This window comes from Esox lucius, chromosome 19 (genome assembly GCF_011004845.1).
Source record: "Esox lucius isolate fEsoLuc1 chromosome 19, fEsoLuc1.pri, whole genome shotgun sequence".
Lineage (NCBI taxonomy): Eukaryota > Metazoa > Chordata > Actinopteri > Esociformes > Esocidae > Esox > Esox lucius.
The window spans coordinates 31,523,672-31,537,268 of NC_047587.1; the positions used below are offsets into that span (position 1 = coordinate 31,523,672).

Consider the following 13,597-nt stretch of genomic DNA (forward strand, 5'->3'; position numbering starts at 1 on the left):
GAATTCAAATCATGTCCAATGATTGAGCAGCACAGTAGCTTGGTTTAGCAGCCTGTATTCAGTGACAACTTTTTCTATTTCTTGTGTTGTTTTGTTATTATTTTAATATTGATAAAAAATTTTGTATCAATATGAATCTATAAATTATGTTATTGTGAGAACACTATTTCATACTGTCAAAATACCCTAAGGAAAACTGGGAAATAAGTTTTTTTTATGGACTGGGCCTTTAAACTTGATGGTTTCAAGTATTCTCTTGCAAAAACATGTAGCCAAGATTATTATCTGAGTATGTCTTCTTTTAAATGTCTGGGAAGACATTAGAGCACTTTGATTAATAAGTATCATAACATTTTGTCATACTTTTGAAAAGAAACATTGGTGTAACCAAACAGTCCTTTCACATTTTCACCTTGCATTTGACCACTGTTTGGCAGTTCAGTAGTTGTTGCCAAACCCACCCAAAGTACTGTTGTTGGCTTAAGAAGTCATTCATAGGGATTTTGAGAAGGGTGCAGTAGTCCAACAACACTGACAACAGCTTGGTCCTGTCTAATGTCCTTTTATTACAGACTGACCATGATATGATCTTATCTTGAGGAACATCTTTTCTCACAGACATGTTGATTAGCATAAGGACTAGCTAGCAACCTCTGTACCCTAACCTTGGAGTTTCTATTGGATTTTATTTCCAAAGTTAGGTCATCCATGCATTTTAATGCAGAGCCTGCCAGAGTAATCCAACGTAATGACTCATGCTCATGTAATGTTGTGTAATGTAGAGTAAGATCATACAGCTTGGGAAAAAATTAAGAGACCACTGCACCTTTTTCTTTCCTTTCCAAAAAAGTCAAAAAGGAAGGTTTTGAGTGAGGAACAGAAGCATTCAATTTGCAGTGGTCTCTTAATTGTAACCCTTCTGTTTCTCACTCAAAACCTTCCTTTTTGACTGTTTTGGAAAGGAAAGAAAAAGTGCAGTGCGGTGGTCTCTTAATTTTTTCCGGAGCTGTATAATATCTTGTAATGGTGTCTAATGTCATGTAATGTTATGGTGTGTGATGTTATGTAACTTCTTGTTACTGCTTGTGTGTCCCTGCAGGTCCTAGAGGAGCGGATGAAGTTGGAGTGTAAATGTCACGGCGTGTCAGGCTCCTGCACCACCAAGACCTGCTGGACCACCCTTCCGAAGTTCAGAGAGATCGGCTACGTCTTAAAGGACAAGTACAACGAAGCTGTACACGTGGAGGTGGTCCGGGCCAGCCGACTACGCCAGCCCACCTTCCTCAAGGTGAAGAAGACTCAGGGCTACCGCAAGCCCATGGAGACCGACCTCGTCTACATCGAGAGGTCGCCCAACTACTGCGAGGAGGACGCGGCCACGGGGAGCGTCGGCACCCAGGGGAGGCTGTGTAACCGCACCTCGCCCCACACGGACGGCTGCGATCTCATGTGCTGCGGCCGGGGCTACAACACGCACCAGTACACCAAAGTGTGGCAGTGCAATTGTAAGTTCCAGTGGTGCTGCTTCGTCAAGTGCAACACATGCAGCGAGAGGACGGAGGTGTTTACCTGCAAATAAAGCCTGCGTGGCATTATGGACCTACGGTATGGGACAGTGATGGGGACGGGCGTGGCAGGACTAGCTGGACGTTGAGGATGACCCCCAGAGGAAAAATGTTTTGGAACAGGAACGGAGATATTTTTAAATACAAAAGGAATGGATTTTTTCAATATCAGCATTGTTTGCACAGCAGAATCTATATTTGCTTTTTAAGAAAGTAAAGGCTAATTATCAATAGGTAATAATACTACCCAAGATCTTTGACTCTGATACAGAATGTGTGCTCATGTACTGATGTGACTCTAAAAGTTGGGACTACAAGAAACTAATGGTGCCTGGACTGGAACTGTGCTTTGCACCCCGGGATTTGTAGTTCTTTATTTCACTGAACAGCTTCTACATGGAACAGAATGACAGACTCTGGAGATGTTGTAGATAATTAAACTGTTGAGGGATCAGACTCTGGTAGGGTCCTCTAAAAGTCTTCTAGTGAGAACTCTTTGGAGTTTTTCCACAGAGGGAGAGAACAGAGGTGAATATTTGAGCCCCCAAAATTGGAGGTGATTTGTTTTTGGAGCTGTGTAGACGTGAAGAAGGCTGTGTTAGCATGGTGCCTTGGGGCGCACCGAAAGCTGAATGGAGAAGTTTCAATAGTAAGCCCTCTGCTGCCAACTGGAATACGGTGGAGTATGTTAGTTTTCCAGTCACACTGGAACTGTCTGTTTGAACACTGAAAATAAATTGTTTATTTATGTTATAGTATCTTAAAACGAAGCACTAACGGGTAGAAATTTCTTTTTGTACTAAGTGTAAAAAATACTTTTTAGAAAACTCTGACTGAAGATGATGCGTGTCCTTTAGAAAAATGCCCCCAACCCACTATCAATTCCCCTTTCTCTTAAAATTATTCCATTGCTACTGGTGTGTTAACTACAAATACATATCAACAATACCAATACAGTGTATTTCACATTTCAGTCAATAACTTTGTTTCTAGTTTTCAATAGCATAGCTTTTGTTTGCAGTCATTTATGCACCAGAAAGTGGGCCTACAGTAAATCCTGTCAGGGGACTTTTTCATTTTCAAGCATAGACAGTAGCAAGAGAACTCCTTTTTTAACCGCAAAGATCCTTCCTCAATTCATTAAACGTGATATTGATATTGATATGTTGCTGGATGTGTTGTAGAGTGCTGCACTGATATCATTTTCTATTCAGATACAACTCAAATGAAAATTAAATAAACTCCCATTTGAAAGAAAAACAAGACTGAGAATGAAAGTAAGTGAAGTCTGCTGGTCTCGAGAGGAAATGTTAGGCTTCAGCCAACAGCTTCATTAATTCACTGCATACAAAGCTGTGGTCTCATTCCCATCTGTATTCATTGGTTGTGGGTACGCTATACCAAAGTGTCAGGCTACGTGGAGCTTCAGTTACATAAAGCATCAGTACACACCATTTTGTCACTTAAGCATAATCAGTCCTTTTTGTATGTAATGTTTAAGCTTCATATGTTGATAGGAAATACTCTTTCTGCTCATTTGAGTTTTCGACGACGCACGGTTGACCCAGAATCTCTCATTTTCTTGGTTTTCCTAAAATGAACTGGTCTGTCATAGGTTGTACACACTGAATAATAGCCACTCAAATGAGGTGAAGGTGCTGTTTTATTTTCGTAGTGATGTACATTTAATCCTTTTATCGTTGTTATGCTATCAATGTAGGTGCTCCAAATACAATAGTAGTGTACTTAACTGCATGGTCTGCTGACTGAAGCTACTTATCATAAAGTTTTATCAAATTTATTTGCATTCTCATATGGATTAAAACCACTGTGGCCTGTTACTTGTTCTATATATACTACAAACCCACAAACAAGGATATTATCCAGATTATCCAGATGATCTTAGTTCCTCATAATAGCCAATACATGCACATTTAGGTACACCAACACCAACAATTAGACAAAAGTCATCCTAAATTTACTGATTAATGTAACTAGAGTCAGTTACTTTGCCATGTTAAAGGTGTTTATTATTTCAAGCTAGTTATCTCAACATTGTATGGCAGAACATCCTACTGTGTATTGTTTGGGTCCGGATTCAAGTCGATTCTCACAATGTGTCAGTGCTCATTTCCGTTGCCCGTGTCAATTGTTCCACCCAATATCCAAAGCCCTTAGTTATACTCTGACTCGCTGCAATGGAACACATTCTTATTATGTCTGGCTATTGTATGTAGAGATTGTAAGCCACCAACGTCTATATAAAAATGTCCCTTATTCAGAAGTTCCAACCACCCTTAATATGGCTTTTGGCGATGCGAAGGAAGCATAAATTATTAAACATAATAAATAAATATATGAACCAGCTTGCTGAATTTGACATTATTTTGTACCCAGCATGTGTTCATAATAATCTGTGGTTCATCTGCCTTGATTATGGCACGCACAGAGCAGAAGTAAATTATCTCTCAGAGCCTATCTCGGAGTCAGACAGTGACATGCAGGCAGTCTGTGGGAGAGAGAGAGAGTTTTGGGGTTTTGTAAAGCTTAATTGGGAGGCCTTATGTTGTCTTTTCTGGGTAAAAGGGGTTGTCTGGCTTGGATTGGTAGAGCTGCTAGTGAAGCCAAATCTTCTCACTCACTGTCTGATTAATTGATCTAATTCAGTTCCGTATATCTATCACAATGTGATACAAGATACTATAATTGACATCAATATGTGCTCTGAAGTGCTACAGATGTTTTTACATGTTGATGGAGTGCCAGGAAAGTGATTAGCTCAACTGTCGGAATGCTTTCCATATTCTCTGTGTTGGCAGGATTGCCACTTAGAGTCGCTAAATGGGCAAATGGAGCTCCATGCAAATGACCTGTGCTGAATAGGAAGTGCCTCAGTCTGCCTCTTGTTGAAGGGCACAAATGTGAGAGTGTGGTTTCTTTTGTGAGTGTGTTTTCTAGATGGATGGGATGGCTGGATGGAACCAGGACGTGCATGTGCAGCCGGAAACAGCAAGTGAAAAGAATTGTTGGTTAGGAGAGAGTACCTTGTGAGAATAGTTGGTTAAGAGAGAAGCCTGTGAGAATGGTTGGTAAGGAGAGAGAGGAGCTTGTGAGAATGGTTGGTTAGGAGAGAGGAGCTGGTGAGAGAGGTTGGTTAGGAAAGAGGAGCTGGTGAGGGAGGTTGGTTAGGAGAGAGAGAAGCCTGTGAGAATGGTTTGCTAAGAGAGAGGAGCATATTAGAATGGCTGTTTAGGAGAGAAATGGACATGTGAGAATGGTTGGTAAGGGGAGAGAGGATCTTGTGAGAATGGTTGGTAAGGGGAGAGGAGCTGGTGAGAATGATTGGTTAGGAGAGAGGAGCTGGTGAGAATGATTGGTTAGGAGAGAGGAGCTGGTAAGAATGATTGGTTAGGAGATAGGAGATAGTAAGAACGGCTGGTTGGAAGAGAGAAATGTGAGGGGAAGGTCAAAAAAGCCAAGTTAAGACAGCAGTTGTGGAGATATATATATATTTTTTAATCATAAATATGATTTGTGTTATTTTAATTTACTTTGTTCTGTAACACGGAATAATCAAATACACTTAAGATGAGATCGAAAAGTAAAGAAACCCATAGCATTTTTGAACCAATTAATTTGTTGGCTCTTGTTCTGTTATTGGTTGTTGTTAAAATCAATGTTTCTATGTATTCTAATAATAGTAACTCTAACAGTCGGGTCTGTTTACCTGGCCATAGCTTCAAATTTGCATTGTAGTTGTTAATAAAGGTCATGCCATTTTAGTAGCTAAAGAATGTCATATCATTGTAGTAGCTAATAAAGGTTCTTTTTTGGAGTAGCTGATAACAGTCATGTCCTTTTCTAGACGCTGAATCAATAAGATACAGTGAGAAGTAATTTAGGTAAACTGTGCATTTAATATTTAGAATGCTGGGTCAGGGGCTTTTCAAATTCTGATATGAATACATTACCAAATAATTTTCACAACAAAATATTATGTTTTCATTTGTATTTAAATACAATATTGTCAATATTTCCATGGTTGTTCACTATGGAGTTGAACAGTATATTTGAAATGTGCTATATTTATATTTACTGCTTTGGGACAGAGGGGTATACGTTTATTTGAAAGATGGGTGAACTGATTTAAACACAATAGTTATTCATAGGTTGATCATAGAACAGTAACACAATCTATATTATCCTTATCAAATTACAGAAGGACCAGGTGATTTTTTTAAACGTGCACCTATTGAAAACAAATCTCTTAACGTTTTATTGTATGGTATTTAACAACATTACAAATTCAAATATTTTCTTTAAAAAGTGGAGCTACAAAACTGTGAAAAGGGCCATGCTACTTGATTGATTTGGTGGGCGCTCCCACTCGTTCTCCTGTATGTGAAAAGCATTACAGCAGGGCAACAGAGCAGAAGTAAGATGTGTTTTGTTAGTTGTCTGAAACCCTGGGGACTGGAATCACCTAATCTCCCCATACTATACCCAGGATTGAGAAAAATACATACATTTGTTTCTGACAAACATTTTGTCATTAAAAAATATGAAATAGAAAATAAGACTTTGCTGTGTGTGTGCATTCTTGTAAAGCAGCTAGTGTTTGTGTATAAAAATCATTAGTTCATTATGGTTATGTTCTTTTAGCTAATGCTTGTGTTTTAATTCACGCTGGGAGAGAGCAACGTGCCTGTTTTCCAAATCGGAACGGACCGGGGAAGAAAGAGTTGTAAAGTTACACTGCCACTGAAAAGTTGTATCAGTGTTTGTATCTGCTCTCAATAGTTTATAACCAGCCCACATCTATGTTAATGATTTTATAAGACTGAAAAGGGGTAGGTTCGATGTAGGCCATTTTGGCAAGGAGTGTTAACTTAAAGATGACTGAGTGTGTAAATGCAGAGGGATTAGGGTGCCGTTTGGGATGCAGACTTAACTAGCAGAAGAGCGGTCCAAAATAAGGCTGCCAAGTCTTATTTGAACCCAGTTGGATATCAACAGAGCAAAAAGAGGATGGAGAGAGGACAGGAAGCTGGATGGCCTCCCTTTGGAGATCCAAAACAAGTGAAAGTTTCCTTTTCTTTTTAATGAATGTCGTTGCAGTTCAGACCAAATGAAGTTCTCCCTGAGATTGACCCTGAAGTCTTACACCCCTTCAGCCGACAACCATCGGCATTCACTGCTGCTGGAAATGGGGCACTGTTACCGCCTGTGGTCTAATGGGTCTGAGCCAGAGGGACGAGAACCAACTGTCAGCTTCAAGTATCAGGATAGTAGAATAGATATTGGGTGGCCATTAAAGAAGCAACAAAGATCCCCAGAGTTCCCGCCTTGCCTAGAACAACCAGAAAAACACCGGTCTTGATGCTAGGTTCTTTTCTGTCTATCTCTTAACATTTCTGAATTGACAAAATCTCTACATTTCCCCAACTCTGCTCTGGGACTCTTGCTCTATCTGGTCATTTGTTACTTAATGGAAACAGATGAGACCCGCAAAGATAACACCCAGCTGCTGTGGGGGAGAGAGGGGAGAGAGGGCAGAGCGGCAAATAAAATACATTCACTAAAAACGTGAAGTGGGGGTATTGAAATCCAGTCAGGAGAAGTTTGAGTTAAGGTTTGAGATAATCCAGGAATCCAGAAAAAATAAGGGACTTGTATTACAGACACTGAACATCAATTACAGTGTGCAGAGACATATGTAAAAGTCCCCAGAGGGATGCATCATTCTAAAGCTTTCTTTCCTGTCTTCTTATTGAAGGAACATGATGTCTTTGGATGTGCCGATAAGAGAGTCTGGAGGCACTACTGTGTTGCTAAAACACTCTCTCCTAGTATGGTAGAACTCTGTTCCCGTGGTGCAGGACTTTTTTATGGCCTACCATGCAGTTTTATTGTGATCTTATTATTTGAAATGATCAGGTAAATTAAGTCTCTAAAGATCTCTGAAATGAATGTTATCATATTCAGTAAAAACACATTCAATTGAATTAACAGAAAATAGTTGACAAATATTTTTCTAAATCAACAAGACTTTCACTAGGAAAACAAAGACTGCAACACAGGGCACACAGTTCTAACAATCTTTTATCTGCTGTTAGGTTAGAATGGTGTTCCACATCAGCTCTTTTACATTGTTTTGACTGCTTGTCTTATTGAAAGACCATCATTTTGAGGTTTTGCATCATCTGTTTGATATTAGTGGTGAGAAACACATGGCTATTCAAAGAAGAGGCCTGAGTGACATCATAGACCACACGGCAAAGCTGGGATCGTGTCATTAGACCCAAGGCAGTGACTTGTCAAACATACCTGACTACCCCCCCACCTGGCATCTTACTAAAATGTTCTCTTGGTATACTGGATTCTCCTTTAGAGAGATTGCAATGACCTGATTCAACAGAACCACTTCATGTTGTGATTTGTACCACTTGGGTACAAAGGTTAACAGATAATGCATGTTATTTAGAGGATATTTCAGAGAGCTGTCCATACAGAAATTGCAAAAAATGTTAACCAATATCAGTGAAACATGTATTCATTCTAAACAACCCTTGTCCCATTGAGACTAACAATGGCACAAGGATACAGGATCAGTAAGCACATTTCCATCCGCAGTTTATATGTGAGTATATTCATGCTTCCTAAAAGAAATAATGACTGGCGTGATAGAAACAGGAAGCACAAAACATATTTTTTTCTTCAATGTGGTGGAAAATTTTTTGTGTCTGAAAAGTAATTATGTGAGAAATGGCAGTATAAATGCCTTCATGCACAAATATTAATGGAAAAAAACAATATTGAAGTAAACTTGGAGTCACGCAATGATTATGTTCTGCGGTCCTCTTACTACAACTGGAGAAGGTATGCAGTTGATTAGCTACAGATGAAATAAGTTATGATGAACTTCACAGGGTGGTGAATATGAACCGTGATGATCCTGTGCTCCTTTCAAATAAATATTGAGGGTGTTCTCTGGGTGACGTGATGATTGACATGAATGGCTGCCAATAAATAAAATGATCTTGCTCTTATCCACAATATTCTCATCATGTTCAGCAGCATACACCCACTGTATATTTGAGGTGAATGCAGGTACCAATACCAGAGGGCACATTGACGATTTAACACATTTGTTTTTCTGACAAAACACCTCAGTGAAAAATTCAATAGAAACCCATTAAACTTTTGATTTTTATTTGCTTTGTGAAAAATTCAGCTGAAAAGAAGCTTAAAGGCACAACATGCACATCCTTTTATCTCCAACATGTCCATTTGGTACAAATACACAATTTGTGGAGATATTTGCATATTTCCTTTGTACAGATCAAGTTTTTGTATTTAGTGGGAATACAGAGTCTTTGAAAAGTATTCAGACCCCTTCACTTTCTCCACATTCTGTTGTGTTATAGACCTAATTAATCATTGATTTAAAAAAGTTATCCATTAATCTACACACAATACACTGAAATTACAAGTATTCTTTAAAATGTCTACCAGCTTTTCACACCTGGATTTGGGCAGTTTTCCTTTACTTGTCCCAAAGCCAACACAGCGTTGAGTTGACTGTGTGCCTCGGGTCGCAGTTGTGCTGAAAGATGAATCTTTGCTCCTGTCTGAGTTCCTGGACCCTCTGGATCTGTTTGTCTTCAAGAACCTTCTTTAATTTTCCTTTATCCTTCATATATCCCTCAATCCTGACCAGTTTCCCAACCACTGTCGATGAGAAGTATCCCCATAGCATAATAATCCCACCACCATGCTTCACTGGCGCGATTGTATTATCCAGTTGATGCGCATTACCTTGTTACCATCTGAGATACTGCTTGTTATTCATCCCTGCTAATTAGGTTTGTGTCGCATTAGACAGAGAAACTTTTTACGCCTGCTCACAGACTCCTTTATGTGCCATTTTGCAAAGTCCAGATGGCATATCATATGCTTTTTACTCAGGAGTGAATTCTGTTTCGCCACTCTTCCTTAAAAGCTTGATTGATGGAGTGCTGCAGAGATGGTTGTATTCTTGAAGGTTCTCCCCTTCTCTGAAGAGAAACTCTAAAGCTCTGTTAGTGTGACCATTGGGTTCTTTAACATCTCCCTGACCAAGGACCTTCTTGCCCAGTTAGCCAGTTTGGCCGGATGTCCAGCTCAAGGAAGACTGTCAGTGGTTACAAACTTCTTCCAATTTTAAAATGAGGCATTTTTTTATAAGCTTAGCAGAGGTCTATGGAAAGGTCCTTGGACTTCATGGCTGGGTTTTTACTCTGACATGCACTGGAAAGTGTGGGACCTTATATAGACAGGCCTGTGGCTTTCTAAATCATGTCCAATAAATGTAAGTTCTAGAGACATCTAATGTATGATCAAAGGACACAGGATGCATTTGAGCTTAATTTGTAGTGTCTTGGCATAGGGCCTGAATACTTTTATATTTGAGATTTTCCATAAATTGTCATGCATTTCAAAAAAAATTATGGGGTAATGTGTGTAGATAAATATAAATTCAGTCTATAACACAACAAAATGTGGACAAAGTGAAAGAGTCTGAATACCATTCCAAAGCCACTGTAGCTGTAGACTAGAAATGATGAACAAATCTGAACAGAACTGCAAGTCAGATACATTAAAAACAATAAAAACATGATTTACATCTTTGTTTCAGGGTGAATAAGTTTCAATAAAAATATTTAATTACTACACATAACTCAAACTGTAAATAACGTTAGATTCATAGATGTCGTGAAATTCAAAGTTATATGTATATGTGGAGATGAGGCTTTAGCCTAGGGAATTATGACGTCCAATTTGGCCGGGACACCTGTTTATGTTAGACATCGCGGTAAGCGGCGGTCATACAGTATGAGCAGGGTCAATTCTTATGTGGTTCACGCCCTCATCCAGGCCCCACAGCTACAGTAAGGACAACGTTAGCACTCTTACATGACAGGATGGATCTAATCCCAGGCTGGGCAGACGTGTGTGGGTGTGTGCGTGAGAGAAAAGAGAGACCGAGTTGGGGTGGTGAGGGGGGCTGGAGAATGGGATTGTTTCTGCGTGACCATGTCCATCTATCTATAGCTTTTACTGTCTATATGTATGTGTGCCTGTACGCGTGTGTGTATATTAGTGGTTGTGTCTATACTGTATGTGTGTTAATGTATATGTCGACCTGTGTGTCTGTTTTTGTGTCTGTATGTCTGTTTTAGTGTGCATATGTTATGTGTGTGCGTCTGTGTGTCTGTGTGTGTGTGAAACAGACAGACTGATCCCTCAGGGAAGTGGGTTTCTACATGGAGACATTGGTGGGAGAGTTCGAGGACAGCCCACACGCGCTTTGTGTAACTCGGCTCAGTGTCCAGCGGCTGTCCTGGCCACGGCTTCTCCTTGAGGATATTTTCTTCCTCTCGTTTTGTTTTCATGAAGTGAGGTTGGGGTTCTAAAAGCAGACTCCACCTAGGGAAAATTCAGAGACCCTTCACAGCCCTTTTCTTAGCACATCCATTGAAACCAGCCCCTTCTTCAAAACCCCACCCCCAACCCCACCCTCCTCAAAAGAACCACAAAGGACAAAATGCTCTGAAACTTGCCAGTGAATGTTTGACCAGGACGGGGCTTGTAAAACACTGGAAAACAAATGCTGTTTTGTCGATTTTACTAATGACATTTCTCTTGCATTCTATGATAAAGCAGGAACAATAAGAGAAAATGAAGATGATTTTCCAAACCCAAAACATAAAAATGTCCCAGAATGCCATGCTCTGAGTGATCTGTTCTGAATTGATAAAACAACATGAATGTGCTACACAGCTGAGACCACAGAACTCGATACCCCACAGCCCAAATCCCTGGACATTTGGAAAATATTTGCATTTTCAACGCTTGGTTAGCTCTCAAAGCACGCAAGATGTTGTCAACAAGCTAAGAAATTATCTGCGATTTTAAAATCTGACTTAATATTCATTTTAGTTTTAGCAATGGTTGAACTGGTACCCAGAAATACTAAAATAATCATCTGTATATTCACTACAGAACGCTTTGTATTCGAAGGTGCTACATGCTGTGCCTTGTGCTGGGATTAAGTAGATAGTGGCTCATGTACAGACTGTGGTAAACTCTGGTCCTTCCTTCCTTCCTGGGGTCCATGGAACTTGGAACCAACAGTTTAATCCACTGCTTTTCCATGGAAATGGAAGATCTAAGGAACATCATACACAACACACAAGCATTCCATCCCTACAGCTCAGAGTGGGACTGCATGACTTATTGTTGGCCTATACAGCATAAAATGGAAGTTATGTCATATCACCATTTAACAACTGATCTGCTGGACTAAATGATTCCCCTGTCATCATTACTTTTGGAATAACTGAGACATCTTTCTGAACTGTTGTCTGTTTCAGTCATTTGGCTGTCTACCATAAGTAAAGATGAGTGGACAACCTCTATCTCAAGAGGATCGATAGCTGGCTCCTTCTGGCAACAGAGCACACCACATCGATGAGAACAGCAATGTGGGCGGTCACCTGGTGCCTGTCTATTTCATATTTCGGTCTTCGTCTGTGTGACAGGGCTGTGGAGCGGTCTGGAGTACATGCCTTTGAATATGTACAGCATTGGACATGAGCGTTGTGTGGTTTTGGAGAAGTAAAAGGATGGTTGGGGTGTAATCCAACCCTTTCACCCCCCTTCCTCAAAGTTTTCCATTCTTGTCTATACTTGTCTACCCCCCCCAACACACAAACACACAGTGTCTCTGCACCCCCCCCAGCCCGACCTCACCAACCGGTCCGCTTCTAGCCACAATCAAGAGCCCTAATGCCTGATGGATGCACAAGGGTCGCACTGATGATCTAGCAGAGCCCCTTGGTTCATCACTGGGCCTTTGATCACAACGTTTAACCCCTCTCCCTGCCCCACGCCTCCCCCCTCCCCCTCCATTAATGAGCATGTGGGGGATTGAGTTACACACTGCTGAGGAGCAGGCTGCTGACATCTTCTGGCAACACATGTCTTTGTTTAAGTCCCTCCTTTCTCTCTCTCTCTGGCATAGGAGACATTGCTCTGCCAAGCTCCTCTGTACCCCACCTCACACAACCTGCTTGTGGAAATGGGGGGGGGGGGGGCTTTACCTGCTGTATCCTTTGGTGGACAGACCTGAGTCAGCTTGTTTTTTCTCATGATGAGGAACTGCAGTGCATTATTTGATGCCCCCTGCATACAATCCCCTACAAGGGAATGACCTTCCCTGTCACATGTTTTCTGAATGCTTTGGCAGGTAAGACTTCGCCTGCCGCAAAGAAGAACCAACAGGGTCACCCAGCGGTAGTGCAGTGCCGTCTCTAGCCATCACGAGGCCCCGCCTTTCTGTAAACTCGGGTGTGACACAGGGTCCCATTCTTGGGTCGTTATTTTGTTTGTTTTGTCCTGGTTCATTACTATGTGTGGTGTTTTCCTGATCAGGACTTTTTTATTAAAGAAATACAGTTTTCACCTTAAATGAGGGATAAATAAAAAGCAAGATTTGGTTGGTGCAACACACCACTGGGGGCACGCTGCCTCCCCTTCCAGGACAGTTACTCCATTCAGTACAAAGCAATACCAAGATAATCCTGGACCTCAGCCAATTCAGCCATGGGCTTTTCACACTGTTACCATCTAGCAGACAGAGGTGGTTCAGGAGCATAACCAGGACAGAGATTGATGACAGCTTCCACCCCAGATCATCAGACTGTAGAACTACCTATGTTGCCCTATGTCATCGGTTTACAGTTTAGTCATTCAGCAGATAACATACGTTTGAAGAAGCTACAGTAGACAGAGCACACAAATCAGTAGTAGTAGTACTACCACTCAGTTAATTAGTTAGTCGGTCCTGGGAAAAAGACAATACCAATTATAAACATAAGTGTTAGTTGATGAAGGTGGCTCTAGTAATTAAGGGAAAGTTATCAAGGCTTAAAGGGGAAGCTGGTTCCACCATTGTAGTGCATGGACATAGAAGGGTGCATGGACAGAGA

General features: G+C 40.8%; 1 protein-coding gene across 2 annotated transcripts in view; it reads left to right on the forward strand.

Moving 5' to 3' along the window:
* wnt7bb (wingless-type MMTV integration site family, member 7Bb) overlaps positions 1 to 6,079 on the forward strand; it is a 36,009-nt gene extending 29,930 nt beyond the window's left edge. For both annotated transcript variants that reach the window (XM_010883903.3, XM_010883902.3), the window contains exon 4: positions 1,100 to 6,079. In XM_010883903.3, coding sequence (XP_010882205.1) covers positions 1,100 to 1,579 — 480 coding nt within the window. In that variant the 3' untranslated portion in view covers positions 1,580 to 6,079. The remainder of the gene's footprint in view (positions 1 to 1,099) is intronic.
* Positions 6,080 to 13,597: the final 7,518 nt, after the last annotated feature.